This window comes from Amyelois transitella, chromosome 10, assembly GCF_032362555.1.
Source record: "Amyelois transitella isolate CPQ chromosome 10, ilAmyTran1.1, whole genome shotgun sequence".
Classification (NCBI taxonomy): Eukaryota; Metazoa; Arthropoda; class Insecta; order Lepidoptera; family Pyralidae; genus Amyelois; species Amyelois transitella.
This window is the reverse complement of record NC_083513.1, coordinates 5,780,064-5,800,137: the sequence shown is the minus strand read 5'-3', so window position 1 is coordinate 5,800,137 and position 20,074 is coordinate 5,780,064. Positions and strand designations below refer to the sequence as shown.

The 20,074-nt window shown below is 34.3% G+C and overlaps 3 protein-coding genes across 7 annotated transcripts in view; 1 reads left to right on the top strand and 2 right to left on the bottom strand.

Moving 5' to 3' along the window:
• Positions 1-1,714: 1,714 nt before the first annotated feature.
• On the bottom strand, positions 1,715-7,867 carry LOC106137633 (myosin light chain 1). Its single transcript, XM_060946299.1, has 7 exons — positions 7,737-7,867; positions 7,389-7,416; positions 4,824-4,981; positions 4,339-4,489; positions 3,068-3,154; positions 2,600-2,663; positions 1,715-2,058 (listed from the first exon to the last, which is right to left on the bottom strand). Exons 1-6 carry the CDS (start codon positions 7,737-7,739, stop codon positions 2,638-2,640), a joined length of 453 nt encoding a protein of 150 aa, XP_060802282.1. The 5' UTR covers positions 7,740-7,867; the 3' UTR covers positions 1,715-2,058; positions 2,600-2,637.
• Positions 7,868-8,334: 467 nt separating this feature from the next.
• LOC106137631 (uncharacterized) lies at positions 8,335-11,439 on the bottom strand. Its single transcript, XM_060946251.1, has 9 exons — positions 11,424-11,439; positions 11,131-11,241; positions 10,165-10,338; positions 10,004-10,068; positions 9,532-9,921; positions 9,332-9,443; positions 9,131-9,258; positions 8,833-8,982; positions 8,335-8,553 (listed from the first exon to the last, which is right to left on the bottom strand). The coding sequence occupies exons 1-9, from the start codon at positions 11,437-11,439 to the stop codon at positions 8,335-8,337; spliced, it is 1,365 nt and encodes a 454-aa protein (XP_060802234.1).
• A 4,321-nt stretch (positions 11,440-15,760) lies between these two features.
• Positions 15,761-20,074, top strand: part of LOC106137630 (protein unc-80 homolog) — a 34,201-nt gene continuing 29,887 nt past the window's right edge. For 3 of the 5 annotated variants that reach the window (XM_060946100.1, XM_060946099.1, XM_060946103.1), the window contains exons 1-10: positions 15,761-15,853; positions 16,184-16,329; positions 16,720-16,885; positions 16,972-17,224; positions 17,449-17,642; positions 17,809-17,969; positions 18,428-18,527; positions 18,643-18,746; positions 18,893-19,280; positions 19,358-19,497. In XM_060946100.1, coding sequence (XP_060802083.1) covers positions 16,298-16,329; positions 16,720-16,885; positions 16,972-17,224; positions 17,449-17,642; positions 17,809-17,969; positions 18,428-18,527; positions 18,643-18,746; positions 18,893-19,280; positions 19,358-19,497 — 1,538 coding nt within the window. In that variant the 5' untranslated portion in view covers positions 15,761-15,853; positions 16,184-16,297. The remainder of the gene's footprint in view (positions 15,854-16,183; positions 16,330-16,719; positions 16,886-16,971; positions 17,225-17,448; positions 17,643-17,808; positions 17,970-18,427; positions 18,528-18,642; positions 18,747-18,892; positions 19,281-19,357; positions 19,498-20,074) is intronic. The other 2 variants (XM_060946102.1, XM_060946101.1) reach the window with 2 other exon arrangements.

The window sequence follows — 20,074 nt, the reverse complement described above, 5'->3', positions numbered from 1 at the left end:
GAGAATACATTGTTCACGGGAGATTTATATATTTATGAGATTTAATATTGAAAAAAGAAATATATATATATATATATATATTATGGATTGCCAATTTTAAAAAGATTTATGTACAGAGTGTACTGAAATTTTGATTTAAGTTCAAATTAAACTACAATTAATTACGAGGTTCCTGTGCCAAGCTCGAGCCAGATGTGTACAAATTGGCCGATCAGCTGAGATTACTTTGTATTAAAGTACAAGACTTATTCCTTACCAAGTTTTTTGTCCAATGTATGTATGTATGTAATTATAAGGTACGATTTGAATGATTAACTTTTTTGTGACTTAATTTTCACAAAAGACCTGGCATCAGATTTTTTGAATGCTATAATACATTCATTAGTTGAAGCATTCAAAGGTTCCTATGAGCTTCCAAGTAAACTGTGCCAATCCATTGATAGATTTCACCAGTAGATGTGTGGAATAGAGCCATTTCCGTTCAATTATTGAAACTCTTGCAAGACAACTAGCTTTAGGAAATATCTTACGTTTTAAATGAATAATTATTATAAACTAAACTACGTCTACATTATTTTTATCAGGCAGCTATATTTACTTTAACTGATGATCTTACGAGTATTTCTAAAAAACAGGCCAGGTAGTGTTTAGAGACACTGCACGTGTTTTCTCACCAACTTGGTCCTGGCATTCCCCGAATGTTTTTTCCAGCTATTAGCTTCAATTCTAGGGGTCTGGTTGGTCTGGCACTATGCAATTAGTATATATTTTTTAACCTTTGGAAGATGGCATCTTATATAAATAGGCAAAAGAAGGCGATGGAACTAACTAGGCAGTTGGATTAATGCCCCGGATTTGTTGTACCTATGCAAAGTCCGCTGCAACTGGGAAGATGAGGGCCCCATCGGGAGAGAGGTGTGATTTTATGTTTGTACGAAAATATAAGTCTCAAGTCTTTTTACTCTTCTAGGACCCCTATGCCGTGCGTGATCGTGCCTATTGGAATACTTTATAATTCTCTTATCACATGTTAGTTAAGAAAATTTTTTAACATAGAAAAGAAAGCCCGCTAGACCATGTCCTGTACCATTGATTCTATTCATTGATTGTACAACATACATACATATGATCACGTCTATATCCCTAGCGGGATAGATAGAGCCACCAGTCTTCAGCTTAGTGACAGAATTGAGATTCAAATTATATATTCATTGTACAAATGATACCAAAATGGGATATTCTGGTATCATTTGTACAATAAATGGACCTGGACCACCTGTACTATTAGTTATTACCATTATAAGTATTTTGTAGTAAGTCCATATGCTTATCTCATTTTACCAAATTATTAAAACTGATAATGATTTGCTTTGATAAAGGGAATGGGATGGCTGACGCATAGCAGTGCTTTAAAAATAGATTTAAAAATGTTATGCTTTCACGACTAAACCGATTTTAATGAAATTCGGCATGAAGATAGTTTCGACCTGGCGTCAAATATATGTTACGGTTTTCATGGGTGATATCCTGATAACAGTTTGTATTGAAAGAAATATATACAGAATGTGGGGTGAAAATTTTATCTTATTATTGTTTAATTTATTATACTTTGCATATTTAATTCTGCGCCAATTTTTAATTTTCTTTGTCTTGATATCTGTCTACGTTACCTAAGAATAGGTATTTATGCATGAATTGAAGACAGCACAAAGGATGAAATTTTTAACAGTTTATTATAAAATAATTTACGGCTTTTGTATTTTTGTCATTATAAACTTAATAAATAATAATAAATTTAAAAAACACGTACAACGTGTGTTTACAGTATTTTAATTTAATCTTACTTTAGTATGTACAGTGATAGATTGAGAGTTGTACAAAATTGATGTCGTATAAAAAAGGGGTCGTCCGTATCTAAGTTGGTATACGGGGTGTTATAAAAAGATGGACTGCAGGCAACGGTTGTCAGGCGGCGCCCGCGCAGTTAGCCCTCCGCCGGCGCCTCCCCCTCTCCCGCGGGCTTGAATCCCCAACCGTCACACATTTTCCGAAGGAAAGCTGAAAACACAATCACAAAAGTTAGCGCAAGAAAACATTTCAATCTGGTTATTAGCTGATGAATAAAGTTATACCGAAGATATAAAAGTTTCAAGATAAGAGTGATGCTAGTGACGCAAAATCCTCGGAGAACATAGATGAAATGTCAATAAATGAATAAGCCCAATATTAGTTCAACAGAGTACCTAGAAGATAAACCAATAAACCACTGGAGATATGAAATTTTGTGACCTAACTTTAAAAAATATATAGAGGTGTGCGTTTTTTTTTTTTTTGTTATTTTATAAGTAGTTTAGTTAGTTTTAATTTGAGTTCATTTTAACTTAAACTGAAATAATGCCTCTTAGCCGTTAATAACTTTCAACACTGGTAATATTTACTCTGGACATAAAAATTTGCCCTAACTAGAAAGTTACTCAATGTATTCTGATTAACATCTCCAGCAGTTTATAAGCTCCATGGTTTTGTAATACACATTGAAAGCTTCTGCAAAAAAGCAAGACGAAGAGTTGCGGTAGCGGCATCCTTGACTTTCACTTACGATCTTATAACTAAAGTTATGACGAGATGAGAAGTCTTCTACGCCATCACCTTCTTCAGGAATGCTGAAAATGTACAACTGGTAAGACAGGGGCACACACAAACCAACTAATGTCTACATGGGTTTGATACTAAGGATAATATAAGAATTGTATATTATCTTCTTGGAGCTCTAGATTAGCTAATTTCTATAACTACAGGGAAGTGCAAAGGTATTCACAGTCAGAATTTCTTAAATCATGCAAATAATATGGCCTTGTGATCTCTATACTACATTGTGTAGATATTAATAGGGGGAAAGATAATACTTAATTATAACAGTACATTGGCATTGGACACTAAATTTAAGGTGTACACTTATGTAACCTTCTTACAACATTTGTATTATTTACACAGGTAGCCAAGGTTTTCCAGGACTTTTTTGTTTTTAGGAATTGAGTTTTAAGTGTCTAAATTTATTTATACTTACGTGCATAGGGGATCATGCCGTCGTCATCTTCAGGGTCCATGCAGTCCTTTACGACTTCTGCGACTTCGTTGTCTTCCAGTTTCTCTCCTGTAAACACAATATACACTTATCACGATCTCTTACGAAGCAAACAGAGTCAATATTCACGAGGTTTGGCTACATAAGTTAAAGATGGAATTGAGATTTAGTGATAGTGAAAGGTTGCTAGCTCACCGTCCTAAATATGAAACCCTTATAAGCCTTTCCCTCGAACTCATCTTTCCGACATTTTAATTCTTGCATACCATTCATGACCACACTTCCTTTTTTCATTCATTTTAAAGATATTTTCTAAGCCTTCAATAATATTTAACATAAGATTAAAATCGTTATCGGTCTATTTGTCGGTATCGGCCTAATTGATATTTATGTATCCTGTCTACATTTACTGTCTATGAATTGAATATACATTTAATAACTATGTCTTATATTCATCATTATTAGGTATAATTGAAAAATGTAATTTACCAAGTCATGTTCCAATGGAAATAAATGCACAAACAATACCATCTATCAGTGTAAAGCTTGGTTGCATGTATCTATGGCTGTCAGCCAAATGGTTTGCTCAAAGGTCTTATGACGTCCACTGGAGAGTAATTTAATGCCAAACGCTCTTATTGACACATCAAAGATGTTTACAAGACTAAAAATAAATGGATCTACAAATAAATAAACATAGTTCTATCTACAAGCAAAGTTTATATTAACATCAGCTCATCAGCAACATCTGAAAGTTGCCGTTTATATCAGCCGTTATAATCGCGCGAAAAATTATCGATATTTCGCTTTTTTTATAACGTGAAACGAGACAGCGCTAGTTTAGATAAAAACAGAGTAGCGCATCCTGCTACGGGGGCTGGCCCATTGTATTAACCTGCATTGGGAGTATGTAAAATGCGCTTTAAAACTTTTTCTTATAACAAAGCTATATAGTACGGCATAGAACATGTTTAAAATTCTTAATTAGAATTCCTATCTTAAAGCAACTTTCTAAATCATCATCCTGGCGTTCACGTTCGTGTTTAACCGTGTTGTATATCTGGGGTATTCTATTTTATATATCGAAGATATATGGTATATATGGTTTAGGCTGAGCGTTGATAACCCTTATACCTTTATTTAATAAATGGATTTATTAACATACTCCAAATCGAATATTTATTTCTAAAATAAAAAGTCTAATTCTAATGGGAAATAAAAAGTAAGTAGAAGGAATAACATGGAGTACAGACCTAACGCAAGGAGGGTGTGTGTGAGTTCAGCGCCGAGCATAAGGCCGTTCTCGTTCTTGTCGTACAGCTTCAGACATTCCAGGAAGTCCTCGTAGCAACCCTGGTCTTTGTCTTTCTTGGCTTGGCTGTAGATGGGAAGGAATTCTTCGAGCTGCAAAGATAAATGAAATGTTGAAGTACTTATTTGACAACTATGTCTCGCAAACAAAATCGACGATAGTTTCCATTTTACGAGTATATTACGCAGTGATGTTGGGAGAAAATGGTGAATAAATAGTAGTAGGAAAAGTCAAATGCTCTCCACTGCGTACCAAAAAAGTTATAATATTTCAATGTGTTACTTTCCTATTTTCACAAATGTATTGCTCTATCATCTCTGAATCCATCAATCATATCATCCCTTCAATCAATCATCAATTAATTCCCGACTACTAAGTGACATACTTAATTGCACATTGTTCACCGGAATCGAAATAAATACGTACCGTGAGCTGCTTCTCGCCCTTCTTCTTGGTACCGCCGAGTTTCTCGATGGTGGCCAGGATGGGGTTGGAGTTGAGCGCCCTCAGGACATCTCCGAGGTAGAAGGCATCTACTTTGCCGCTACCGTCGAAGTCGTAGATGGAGAAGGCAAAGCTCGCCCCTGAAGAAATGCCTTATATTAAGTCACATTTATAAGGTGAACAATTTTAACATACAAAATTTAGTATAGTCTCTGCCTACCCCTCCGGGAAAGAGGCGTGATTTTATGTATGTATGTATGTGTATGTAAAATTTTGTACTCGGTCAGCAAATTTAATATAAATATAAATATAAACGGGACAAATTACACTGATTGAGTTAGCCTCGAAGTAAGTTCGAGACATGTGTTACGAGATACTAACTCAACGATACTTAATTTTATAATAAATACTTATATAGATAAACATCCAAGACCCAGGACAATCAGAAAAAGTTCTTTTCTCATCATACCCTGGCCGGAATTCGAACCCGGGACCTCCGGTGTCACAGACAAGCGTACCGACTACCGCCGCAACACAGAGGCCGTCCGAAACTGGATTAATCAAAATTAGGCAAAACTACCAAAGAACTGTATGCTAACATTTTCCATTTGTTTCTTATAACAAAAGGCTCGACAAGACCTAGTTTTTGAATGTTTGTTTTTATTAAAAATCTATAATAGTTCTTAGCTGATAATTATTATTATTCTTAGCTATGCTGATTTAAGATTTATTCCCGAGATTTACTAAACACCGCAAGTTATTAACTGATAAGGTTATTGTGAAAAGTTTTGACAAAATTATCATAATCGCTTTTCTATTTAGGTAAAATCAATTCGTTGAAACACACTAACAAGTATACACTTGTTGACACTAACGAACTAAATAAGAATTCGGATAAAACATAATCTTTTTAAAATATTTCGGTGTTAAGTAAATGTCTTATAAGTGTTTCAAACAAGTCTGAGAAAGTAGTGTCAATATTTACATGCTTAATTGCGAAACAGACATATTCAATTAATAGGATCGCCATCAGAAATAGGAATAATACCTATAGAGGGTCGACAAATAAAAACGTTCATATTAAGTTGGTAAAAAGTTTCATTTTAATATTGTATATTATAAATAATCGTACAATAAATAGCAACATTTGGAATGGCAATAGGAACATTCTCGAAAACAGGTAACACTGGGCGGCTGATGCGTGGGCGCACATTCTTCGCTCAGAATAATACTTTTCGTGGCGCGTTTCGATATACCCACTGTGAAGTGAGTCAACAGTTAAAATTAGCGCGATTGTAACTGTGCCCTAATTCTACATCAGAGAGCAAATATTAACGTAACATTTACAAATTTAATTTTAAATAAATAGGAAAACTGAGTTTCTCTATTTTTTTTATCATCTCTGTACCAGTCTACCATTAAATATATTTGGAAATCATATAAGACTTGAGATAACAAGTAGATATGTATTATCATGTTCGGGAACTTTATTAGAAGTTATTTCTAATAGTTGTTTTTTCACTTTCAAATTAAAATAAAGTTTGATAACTAAACAAAATAAGTTGCCCAGTCTACTTATCTCTCGAACTTCATTTCGAAAACATTTTGACTAAGAATTCGAATACGTAATGTCACCTTATTTAACCATTTTATGATTTCTGTTTAATTGAGTAAAAGCTTTGGATTTTATTTTCTGCTCCTCAATAATCTCCTTTCTGCTAATACGGAATAAATTATTTTCCAAAAAAAAGTCTTGTTGTCTTATCATTTTAAAAACTCAACTGCTGGACCCATTATATTGTATTCCCGATTGAATGGTTTTCTGTTAATTTTAAAATTCCCAAAACCAATTACTATTTCTCTTAAGTAAAAGTCCTATGTCACCGCTGTTTAAAACTTTTATAATCACATGACATCAGTATATTGACGTCTCCTTATCAGCTGATTAAAGTTCACAATAACGACCTTGATAATGACACGATATATTAAAACAGCTGTTGTGATCATACCTGTTATCTATTATCAAATCCAAATTATTAAAGATATCATTAATAACTAATAGGACATTTTATATCATCTATGAGCGCGCGTACTTTCAGGGTTGTTGAAAATTTTGGAGAGTACATGCAGTGAAATCCGAGTGGAGTTTCTCTGTTTGGGCGGGCGGCGATGCGCGGTCACGTGACACCAGAGTTTAAATTTGGAACGCAGCGCGCGCGCACGGTGTCCGTGCCACTGGCGCTGCCGCCGGCATCTCCTAGCAACGCATGCCTTTTTCAGAAACGGATCTAAACATAGCTGTTACGATGCCCAATCGTATTTCATGTTTCCTAAGTAAAATAATAGTAAAGAACTATTTTTAAGCACGTTTTTCTATTTGATGACATGTTTCGATATTTCTATCTGCCATTTCTATGTCTGGATGTTAATAAAAAATAGTATTTTATGTAGGTCTCACATCATAGGTTCCTTGCAAATGAGATTATTCTATTTAATGTTCGCTTACTATAATGACAATGTTAATTAAAAAAAATGTAATTTACTTACTTTCGACGTCGTTCTTGCTGAGGTCGCTCTGAAAATTATCAAAAATAAAATTTTATTTTCAATGTTTACTTCAGTCATGTCATGCATTGTGTAGTTAATGGGTGTGTTGTGATGAGTCCAACTGGATGTGTCACGGGGGTTAAATAGCTGAAGTACGGTACTATGTTTTATCACTGGTTAACACAACACTGATTCAAGAATTATGTGTTCGGAACTAACGAGCCACTCTCGCACTTCCGGTCTGCGGAAAGTGTTTCACGAGGAGCGTAGCCACGTATCACTTAGACCAACAGTCCATGGTCACACTGTACACCATTTCACACTTCACTGCCGTCATAGGTGACTCACCATTTTGTGTGGTGTTTTGTTGGTTCCCTCCCGGTCTTCACTGGCAGACGTTCAGACAAGAAGTGGGGCTCGGTAACTTTTCGCGGGACTGTTTTAACTGGCTCAGATGGCGCACGCGTCTGGATATTTGAGATTTAGCCCAGGAATCCGCGACCGTTCTATTTTCAGCGGAGTTTATCTGCCGCAACACTATCTTCCCACTAACGCTACTCTCGTAAGCGAAAAAGAGACCAGTAGCTTTTCTAATTACTCCCATTAATATATCGACCTAACTCCGATTCCACCGGTATATCTACATTTACGCTAAACTATTTCGATCGATCTGTGATGTAGGAATATAGGTTCGCTCTCAGCACACCTTAGATTTAAGTTTGTTATAGGCTGTTGACTCACATTATAGGATTCCAACTGACACACCCACTCCGAATTTTCGCAAATCTTAGTAAATAACATTTTTAGAAATTATTTCTATGTAGGTCATTATTTTCAATAAAAATTCCGAGTTCTTTATAAAACAAAATAATAAACCTTAAAACTTTAATAATCAAGGACTTGGTAAAACAAAAATTTTAAACTAGAGCCATTAAATTCAAAACAACTAGAGTTCTTCACATTCATCGGGCTTGACGTCGAAGGTATACTCTTTCCAGCGCGAGGAGTTGACGAGCGCTTCATTGACGGTGTTAAACTTCCAGACCACGGAGTGATTAGGTGAGGGAGAACCAAGCCTTCGCTGATCCAGCATGCTAGTAGCCCGGAGCCTGGCATCGGGAGATAGTGGGCAGATGTCTCGGATAGAGCCACTGAAGCGAGTTTCCTGAACAAAGAGAAATTGTTTATCAAACCTATAAATTTTTCAAAAAATAAAATGAAAGACAGTGCAGAAGATACATACGTAGAGGTGTACGTCATGAGAAGGATACTTATTATAAAGGCTGTAATACATAGATGGATATTTTTTCTTTAATAAAATAAACTGAATGTATCTAAATTGGAACTTATAAAGGAAAATATGCGCAGGAGTGAATGTGTGCACCCAGTGCACCGAACTTCGATGAAATTTATTCCTGATAGCAGTCTAATTAACATTAGGCACCTTGCGCTTCCCTGGAGTCTTTCTTCGCCACCACCCTCGCAGACAAGCCAATAGCCTAGCGCCTTGACTGCGACATCGGCTTACAAGGCTACTTTTACTTTTACGGGAGACAGCTGAAACGGCCGACGTCGCTGCCATTTCATTGCATTTCTGTGGACAAACAAAGTTGGGATTATAAAAGATATCTGTTTATTTAGTATCCAATTATTATCCATATAAACTATTTCTTATTTCTTTGTTTTCCTGCTATCATTAAATTCATTAGAACTGTATAAAAATAAAATTAGTAAAGCTGTACCTTTTCCGCGGCAGATTGTAAATCTTCTTCAGATGTCTGTGCGGTCAACAATTCTACTTCCTGCATTGCAAGTCCTTTGGGGTCAAGAAGTACCGGGTCTTCTTCTTCAGAACATTGTTCGTAATCTCCTGTACCAATTTGTTTAGTTATTTTTCTTTATTAAATTTTATACAGGCTTATAGATAATAATAGTGTACTAACGGTTTAAAGTTAAATATGCATCTTCATAAAGCACTGTCTCTTGTTTTTTCATCACATTTACGATACTATCAGTTGTTTTAGGAGCATCATCATCTTTTGGCTTTTCTTGCAACTGAAATCAATTTTATACCTATTTTAAACCTAACACCATTTTATTTAGCTATATACCATTTTATTCTGTTATATAATATTTTTTGTACCTCAATTACATTCTCCACCGTGATAACTTGAGTTGCACTAATCATATCAGTTATTCCGTCGTCAATTACAAATGCAAGTTCTTCGCCAGCATCTTCAATATCAAACGCATCAGATAAGAAAGAATAACCAGAATAATCTGTGCTCATCGAAGATTCTTTAGTTACACAAATATCAGTATCTTGGGTTTCTGTTACAAAAGCCATGCTCAGAGCAGCATTTACATATGATTCCATCATCTTTGTTATATCTTGAAGAGGAGGAAAGTTGCATGGCTTATTACTGCTTGGTATAAATTCACTATCGTCACATATAATTACCCTTTCAACGTCACTCATGTCAAACAAATGGTTTATAAAAGTGGCCGTAGAGTTGTTTAATTCGTTTTCCTGCTAGAATAATAAACTTGTTGTAAATTATAAATATATGCAAAGGAACGCATAGGTACTTAAACACAATATTACAATTAATTACCGTATCAATTTCTTCATCACCTTGACCAATTAGGTTAGTGTCAGTTTTAATCTTTAAAATTTCAACTGTAAAGTATTAATGTTGCATTTCAATCTCATAAATCGAATATTCTTGTTATTTTACTGTAAATTTAGCAATTGCATGAAACCTTATTACGATACCTGGTACTTTTTGAGGTGTTGAAGTGACGACAGTACTGATCAAATCTTCAGCGTCGTTTTTATTCATATTATCTTCACAATCTTCTCTGTAAGTCGCATATGAAATTTCTTCTTCGACTCCTATACTTTCAGTACTTAATTTTTTTACCATCGATAAACAACGCCATGGCATACCTGAAAATTACAAACGTACTAATAAGACTTTAACAAACCTGTCAAACAAATTTTCCACAAATATCTGTGAAATTGTGTTGACAAAAGGATATACAAAATTGGAAGTAATAAATGTGATCTTTTTCTGCCATCAATATCATGTCAGTGTTTCCGGTTGTATAATTTGCAGTAGCAGTTGCTACAGAATTCCGAGTCCACTAACTAACTACTGGATTTGGCAACCCAAATATACTCTGGGCTTGAGAGTAATCCCAGAGTATAGGTTCAATGTGGCTAGCATTATTATTTCTCGTAATTAAGCTAGGCTAGCAAGCTGTTTGACCATTTAATAATGATTTCCTGTCTCCATCCATAATTTTAACCAAACGTACCTAATGTTTAATAACCTGAACTGTCTATCTCTATAAGGGACTGATACGAGACGTCACAATAAGATATGCCAAATCACTAATCTCACCCTCATTTTTATAGCCCAGTAAAAACGGATTTTTTTCTATGTATTTTAAATGATGTTAACCATGAAATTTCTGAAAACGTTTGCATATGATATACGATCATAAATTCCTACTCGTAGGCGATCACTGGAAATAGAATCAAGAATCAGATGTAAGCAGACAATAGGTGATATTAAATAAGTTGGAGGCCTGTGTGGTTGTCTAAAAAAATCTAAATAATATTATTTTTTTAAGAATGTTTCTATTGTCCACGACTTTACACAGTAGGAATTATTACGTTAACCTATACCTTCTCAGTAATTAGTAGGATCGGTAGATATATTGGATGTCCTTTTACCTGATTCATTCGCAGCGTTTGCTATAACATAAGCTTCATCCAAAACTTGTCTTACGAGCTGAACCGCCATCAGAGCTGCTAGACGGGTGTCGCAAATTTCCTCACATATGTCTAAATATGCCAATCATATAAATTTTAATACATTTCATGTACCTTCTTTATTGAGATAGTTATATAACCTACTGATTGTGCTTATCAAAGGTTTTGCATTTTGTAGTAAGTGGTTACTCTGTACAAAAATTAAAAGAATAAATCAAAAAACATGAATAAAAGATCTAAATCTGATAACACACCTTCCTTGTTCGTCATCTTGTCCAATTCCGATATTTAACCAAATAAAAAATGATGATTTATTGTGCCAATAATAAATTTTCACTTTGACAAATCTTTTTTTATTACTTGTTTTTTATTCACTTTTATTGTGAAAAAGGTTGTTTAAAAGTGAATGCAAACTCTTTTTATAATATCAGATTTATTCTGTATTTCTCCACCTTACCACTAAAAGCTTTTGATCGGTTTTCACAATTAATTAATTTTTTCACCTTCTCTTAAATTAAACCAACTAATTTATACCCAAAACTAACCCAGTTGAATCCTATTCTTTAAAATACTCTAAAATGCTAGCTTTATCTATAGGACCACGAATAAAAAAGGATTTTTTTTTATTTTATATAATAGGTACATTACCTGTATTGCGATTATTGTAATTACTTTCATGGTCATGAGAAGAGAATCTGAAACCATGAGCTTCTATGAATAAAGTTACAAATGTGAAAGAAGTATACAGAGGATTTTGGCAAGTGGAAAGAGTTATTTCTCCCTACTCCTCTGGGAAAATGGCGTGATATTATTAATATGGAAGCTTTAAGTACCACACTTAAAATCACTCAGCGTATCCAATTATTGCTAACATTGTTGAACGCCAAACGTAATTTCTTCAAAAACTGGACGGCCGCTATTTTAGTAACGCCCCGTCGATCGCTACAGTATTGTTTTTCTTCAACCTCGAGCTATTTTGGTTTAGTTTGTGTCGTTTAATAATAAAATGTAGTTTCTGCGCTCATGTCTATCTATTTACTTCTAATAAAACTGCAGCTCGGTCGCCTTCCATAGGAACGAACCTTATTTAAAAAATTTTAGTCACCTGTTTACAAAATCCAAGAGCTAAATCATCTGCTCATGGGCATAGCTCCGGTCCACTCTCGCAAAAACCACACATATAATTAATACTTTCGTTAATGGGAATAATTTAAGTGATAAATTAAATAAATATATTTAAATATTTATTTAATTTATTCGCACTTGAAAAAATGCTCTCCCCAATAGAAAGACAAGTTGGATTACTAATACATATACCTAATGTATTTACTCGTACTAACTGTTCCACGCGTCTTGGTTTGTTGTAAAAGTTCACTGATGTTCGTCCATCCTCTCTATTAACCCCTTCTCCCCCTTTTTTCGTAATAAAAAGCAGCTTATGTTCTTCTTCAAGGTCAACTCTATTGCTGTACAAGTTTTTATTCAGATCGATTAAGTAGTTTTGGCGCGTATGTGTAACAGAGAGACAGACAAAGTTTCTTTCGCATTTATAATACTTATTAGTAGAGAAATAGCAAAAGTAAGGATTATTTAACAATATAAAACACCGCTTTGGCATCGGGTGTTAAAATGTATACTCGTAAACATAGGAAGGAAACAATCTATAAAATGCTAACTGTTTAGTGCCGCCGCTCCCTGCGACTCTATTTATAAAGTAAATTGCTTTCCGAGGAGTAAACAATTTCTATGTCAAACTCATTTGTACTCATTGCTCTTGTATAAGTTGATTACCTATGTTATGATGCATTATTAGTCATAATTTAATAGCAATGTTTATTTCGTTACCGATGTTTGACAAAATCTATTGCGAATAGCTATCTGTTCAATATTTTAATAAGAGAAAAAAGCTTAGAATTGTTTTTCATTTTAGGTCCGCTATGTTAGGAAAATTATTACCTACAGTAGAATTATCATCAAAGAAACAAAATGGCCTCTGTTTATCTCAGTGAACCAGATCTGAATTCAGTTTCCCATCGAGCCACCTCCACTAAATTCTGAAAATGTATTAATTGTATGATTATATAAAAAAAATCTAATGAGATAATACATCTAATCTTGTAGCGCTGAGAGAATACGCTTGAGCTAAGACTATGATCCTATGTTTCATATAGGTAGGTAATTAGTAAATTAATCAACCACGGATTACAGGTACCGTTTTCCGCACATAACTATTATAACAAAATGTAATCATTGTTTTATAAGTAAAGTTATTCACAATGAATTGTTTCATCCAAACAACCACAACAATATTTCGTGAAAGAGAATAAGGTAAGTGCTACTGTACTTTTCCATATATTATGCAAAAATGTAAAGTTATTCATCGTGTAGGTATCCCTCCCTAAGGTACGTATGGAAAAGATAGTTTTCAGCCAGACTTGTCTTTTATGAATTAACAGTGGTATCTAAGTTTGACCTAAATCTCCAGCTGCTTGTACTGGCGGCCATATTGAATCTCCATGACAACGGGAGGCTGCGCGCACAGATCAATGAAAATTTCTTCAGGGTTGAAATTCTACTCAGTTACATAACATGATCTTGCCAATTTTCAATGTTTAATTATCATTCTTTTTTTTTATAAAAATAATTAATAGAATTTGAAATTGCCCGAGAGCTAAAGTGCGTACTGAATATTCCCTACCTTATCAAAAACGTGTTGTCAGTAATCGAGTAAAAATCTTATTTCACTAACCATGAACAAAAAATATTGGTATAATAACCAAAGTAAAATCATAATTTAAACTTGTAGTTGCCAGCCCTAACGTCTGGCTCTGAAGGGTGCGCAAAGCCTCACTCTGATGAGCTGAGTGCCCGAGGTAGCGCGCCCCGAACTGTCGTCACCCTGTCTCTTCCCCTCTTGGCCCTCAGTGCCCTCGCAATGTGGAAATAGTGACTCTTTTCTCTCATCACTAGCATTTAGGTAAGTCTTTGACTTTTACTGATTATTGACGGTCTCAAAAGTATTTTGTTGTGTTATCTAACCTGTTGTAGGTATGTTTTTCTTTTTCATAGTTCTCTTTCAACGTTTTATTATTCTTTTAATAAATTCTAGTAAATACGAGTATCTAGATCTTCAAAATTCTATCATCGTTAGTTTTTCCGAGTTTCATAAATTATCTCTATCTACCTATGTGTTAGACAGGTATTTTTTCACAGCTATAGGAAAATACCCCGCCGGTGGAAGAATTCTTTTGAACCCTGACCCGACAAAATCATACTCAATTGAATTTGCAATCTTCTTTCATCCGATATTGGTAATCGATACTCGGGCGCGTCATTATGAAAAACATCGCAAGGAAACATATACATTCTAGAACAGGATGTGTAACCAAGATCCAAAAGGGTTCAGTTCTCCTGCAAGTCTGTGGAGAACAGACGGGAGTCGCTTCGTGTAATAACCTGATATACTCATTCCTGGATAGTGGTCATAGGCGGTCCCAGGGCTTGGTTCTAAAGACAAGACGCCACCTGAAGATGCTTAGGTATAGAAATTTATTTTACCAGGTACCATGAAACTCTGCGATCATTCCGATGAAGATCCTGGAACGGAGGAGGTGGTACCGATCCCAGTACAGATATTCCTATGGAGACAAACCACACCTTTTGTACGACCTAGGCTTGGAAAAGTTCACGACGCAGATTGCATGGTGAGTGTGGGTGAATTACGCACACCAATGTAAGCTTCATAATCTCAGTACCTACCTACTTGCCTAATTATGATTTTACATCAGATTTGGATTGACTTTATTGGAAGAGGAGGTTCTCATGGGGTATAACTTTTTTCAGGATGTTCACTTACATTTAATTTAGTTAATTTATAATTAATAAACTAAATAATAAAAAAGAACACTATCACGACATATATTTATATGTCGTGATGGAATAGCGAGCGAATAGGTACTTACTCTCGAAAAGACCACTTGAATGCTGGTGGAATTAAGATTCAGATAGTAACAGGTTGATAGCCCATGCCCTAAAAGAAGAATCACAAGCTTAAATTTTAGTAATAAAAATGTTAGTAAAATAAATTTTACCTAACTAGTATGATAGTTATTATTTAATTATTAATTTTTTACAGTTTTGCCAAAGAGCACCGGGACATCACGTAAGTGTTTTCAACTGAATATTATATAGCTGTATTATTCCGATTTCTATGGTTAGGCGTCAATCTTCATTAAACATCTTTAATATTATATACTTTGAGTCTGGAAGTGTGTTTTTTTGTCAAAACTACATATAGGTACCTACATATTAGTAGTAGTCAAGGAAACAAACGGTATATATGCTGTATGCGACTATAAGGCAAGCAGAGCCATGCGTCGGGCGAAAGCTGGTGTAGGTACCTAGATAATTATAAAAACGTGATATGTTTATTTTGGCAAAATATATAACTGTGTGGAATATGTCCAAGGATCATTGTGAGCTTTCACCATTACAATTTGTTAAAAAAAGTGATGTCAGAAGTAAATGTCATTGTCATTTCGGCAGTTTAGTTATAGTAAACAAAAACAAAACAAACTGAAATAAAATTATGTAGATTGATTTGATTGTATGTAGTGGATTAATTTAGTTTCTCATTAATTTTTGACGTTTTTTTCATTATCAGGAACTAAAAGAAGCATGTAAGGTAAGTTCAGTCTTTGTGGATTTTTTGTTTCAGCGGTTTTTGAATTGGTCTTAGTTAAAAAGTTTTGTTTGTTGTTTGTAAAAAAAATTTATGTTGATTATAACAATAGCCCATCCTTCTGGCGTAAGTTTAGTTCCGACTACATTCACTTTTCTTGAGAAGAGCCTGGGTGCGTTATCCTGGATTGGGTATTGCGTACCTCATATGGTATTATTTTAACTTTTCAATAATTTTAATACACTCCTTTATTATTTGATTTGTGTAAACAATTTAATTAACTATAAGTAATTTTAACGCAGTTATACGTTAAACTCTTTATATTAATTTCAGTCATTTGAAAAGGTTCTTGTCCAAAACATCCGAATTGAGTTGTCTTCTAGTTTGACTGAGGCTATCGAGGCAATATCACGATGGCGTCTCATACAAGCTGCTCTGCCTCATGTGATGCATGCTTTAGCTGCTCTTTTACACAACAGGTAAATAAATCTAATTTCTCAAATTTACACCTGATTTATATATTATCTGTTCTTTATTAACTGGCAGAAAAATGCTTTAGCTGTTCATTATTTTAACCTATTGATCTGAAAACAGAAAATGCCTTAAACCAGATAGAGCGAAAATAGAAATATAAAAAAGCTGACCCCAGGCACCAGAGCACTATGGTGGAGATTTCAACTGGGAATGCACTAAAATGAGAGAAAGATAGAGATTATTTTAACCCTTTGTAGCTTAAATTAGGCTCAATAAAATTTTTACTAAAAATATAAATACTTCATACAACTGTAAATTAATATTGTAAAACACATAATTTCACTCACTTTACTTCATAATATCATAGTCTCAATACAAGTTTTATATAATTTCAGAGTAAAGGACAACATGCAGTCACTAGGAAATGTGGAGACAAGGCTTCTTTATACACTACATTGGATAATTCTTGATGCTTCTGATGAGTGCATTGAAAATGATTATGAAAATGGCACTTTCAATTCAAATCCATTTTACTACTTGTTTTCAATACCAGCTTTGACTGTATGTATAAATTACATTTAATTAATAAATTACCTTAATATGCAAAATTCTTTAAAGTTATTTATCAAGGAATTTCTCTTTTCTAGCTCTTCATATTCCTGTTTGCACCAATATCTCACCACTTAAAAGAATCAGATTTTACTATCAACTATCGTTTAGAAAATGGCCTCAAGATGTGGCAAGCAATGTGGGAATTCAGACACCCTGATGCTCCTTGCTTCACCACATTAGTCAAACCGAAACCAAAGCCTCTTGGAGGTAATTTCTCAAAGAGATGCCATGGAGATGTGTTTCTGGGTCGTAAGTATAACTTAAAACATCATGATGTTGACAATTCATGTAAGTTTTAATGCTTATGCTCTTTCTTATGATAGCAACTGTTTTTGATGTTACAGAAGTTTATATTATTTATCAGCTATACCTACTACTATATGTATTAATACTGTAAAAAACTTTTTCTTTAAAATATAAACTTCCTGTATTTCAATTTTTATCTTAATCTTATTAATGTTGATTTCTAATGTCACAAAATATTTCTGTACATAATTCCTATTATTCAACAGGTAAATACTCCAAAGAAGAAGGGACTGGCGCGGCTAACGGCAGTCCTCCAAGTCAAAATATATCAGCATCGCAATCTGAAGTTCCTTCCAAACAAGCCAGCACTGAGGAAGAGCCCTGGCTCTCATCACCTAAAGATACAATTTTTCCTGAAACAATTCCTGAAGAAAGTTCGAGTACGGAAGAAGAACATGTGGTATGTGTAATCAATTATATTTTAAATGTTACCTTTCTCATTTATGAATTAGTATAAAGTATGATTAGTTCATGCTGAAGCTCAATTATATATACACACCCGGATCACACTTCTTTGGAGTATTTAGTATACATACAAGTATATATATAATTTTTAACATTTCCAGTTTATTTACCGACTGCCATCTGAACAAACCTTCGGTAGTAACTTCAAGGGGGCCTACACTGTATATGCGGCGGATCCCAGTTTGTTCCAGCTGCGCAAAACTGATGCTTCTAAACCAGGCTTACCAGGCATTAAACAGCTACCACAAATTTCTAAAATGAGGTATTAATTATCAAAGTAAATAAAAAAGGAGTATTAATAATGCACAAACAAAATATTCTTACCGTACTACCAGCAATATTCAATGAGGCAGAATAGCGCAAGCTACCGCTAAATCAAACCAAATGAAAACTCAATAAAATAACGACCTTATTAGAAGTACATTAAACTTAAAATTCAAAAATAAAATGATTCCCACTATCTCGCTCATAATAAATTCAATTTGCGGGTTCAAACAGCCCGCTCTGACAACCTCAAGCGCTTTTGCATTGGTCACATGCCAATAGTATCTGATTCGACATATATGTATATCATTTCAGTGGAACAGCATTTTTGTCGTCAAATTGGCTAACAAACCTTACGGCTTAAAGTTGTATGTAGCCTGCACCAGTGTGTGGCAATAAATTAAAAAGTAGTACATATTTGGAATTTGTGTATAATTAAAAAGTTGAAATTTTCAGCTCATCAGATAAAGAATCTCTTTCTGATAGTGGTGGTGGTGGCCAAGGACCTAAAGGAACTCCTCCTTCAGAAAAACCAGCATCGTCTAAACAAGCTAATGTAAGTAACTTTATATAAGTATATTGGCAATATAGTTATGCATCTCCTTTGAAAGAATAATGATTTTGAGCACAATACTTTATTACTTAGGTACCTAATGTTTATATCGTGACAGGTTTCGGCAGCTACATTTCTGGACGTCGCTACGTTGCGATGTTTATTTACATCTCAATGGCAAGAAGAAGGTGTTTATTGGGCGTTACATTATTTATACAATAGGTAAATATTCAACTTAACTTGCTTATTGAAGTTAACAAAACTTGCTTGTAAATGAATACGACATATTTTTTTAAAAGTCTCAGTAAGGTTATAAATAAATCAATAATGAAGCATGAAATGCAAATACAAACTATTTTTTATTTCAGACTGAGAGACATTTGCGATGACTTATCAAAACAAACGCAACCAAGAAAACGCTGCAATTCACTGCCCATACCAAAGATAGAAGTCTCTGTTTACCAGAGCCCAGACCAGACCCAGAATCAAAGAGATTCTCCCAAAAACTATATGGAAGTCCCGGAACCCAAAGATATCTCGCCTTTAGCCGAAATTCCCTTCCCACCCTCGCCTAAGATTGAAGAAGATTCTACTATGACAAGACGGTCAAGTGAAAAAATAAAACGAAAAATGAAAATGGCCGACCTAAAAGCATTTGTCGAAACGAAATTGCTCTCGAAATCAGAAAAAGCGTTAGAGAAGATTGGACAAGACGACCATAAATTTTCATTCCACACTGCAGTAAGAATGCTATCTGTAGATATTATTTTTTTTTAGATGTTTAGATTGCTATTATTTGGTTGAGGACTTTTTTGACACATTTTCTTTTTCAGGATTACCATCGCAGTCTTGATAACGCAGATGACAGGCCTAACTCAGCATTGGGCAGTAATTTCCCGCCCTTGGCTCCCAGGCTCACAGGAGATTTATTGACTTGTAATTTGATAAAGGGAAAAAGTATGCCAAGTCTCAGGTACGTTCCTTACAATTTTTCCTTGTATTTTTATGTCATAGTACATCTTAGATTTATTTTTCCTTTATTTCATATTTTATATCGCTATCGTAATTTATTTCGTATAAATATAATACTTTTATTACGTTCTCAGAGTTTTAATTAGTAATAGCACTAGCCTTATTTGATCTATCTACCTAACAGCTATAATAATTTTTGATACATTTCTTTCGGCAAATTTATTGATACTAAATCAGTATTAGGAATCCTCTCTTTATGCTGTTTAGACATCACTTTAAATTTTTCTTCATATCATAACACAGCATGGACACGCGGGTGATAATTCCTGTTTAAAAAATGTATTTTTCTCTTTCTCCCATTTTGTTAACGCTTAATCCCGTACTAATGTTATGGACAAACGGTCTGTCGGTAGCTGTTTGATTGATGAGATAGCCTCTAATGGGTAAGTTTACAGAATATTCCAGTGAAACTAGTCGCTTAGTACCGTTAGATGCAGGCGTTGTTGCGCAATTATCGTGCATAATTTTACTACTAACTCCAATATTATGCATTTAGTAAATTTTTAAGCTGCAATTAA

Excerpts from the sequence above, each read along its gene's own strand:
- LOC106137633 (XM_060946299.1), bottom strand. Across the intron at positions 4,982-7,388 it reads CAGCAAGAACGACGTCGAAA|GGGCGAGCTTTGCCTTCTCC; the intron begins GTAAGTAAATTA and ends GCATTTCTTCAG. Across the intron at positions 3,155-4,338 it reads ACACACCCTCCTTGCGTTAG|GAGAGAAACTGGAAGACAAC; the intron begins GTCTGTACTCCA and ends TTGTGTTTACAG.
- LOC106137631 (XM_060946251.1), bottom strand. Across the intron at positions 10,069-10,164 it reads AACACCTCAAAAAGTACCAG|TTGAAATTTTAAAGATTAAA; the intron begins GTATCGTAATAA and ends AATACTTTACAG. Across the intron at positions 8,983-9,130 it reads TACAATCTGCCGCGGAAAAG|AAATGCAATGAAATGGCAGC; the intron begins GTACAGCTTTAC and ends GTTTGTCCACAG.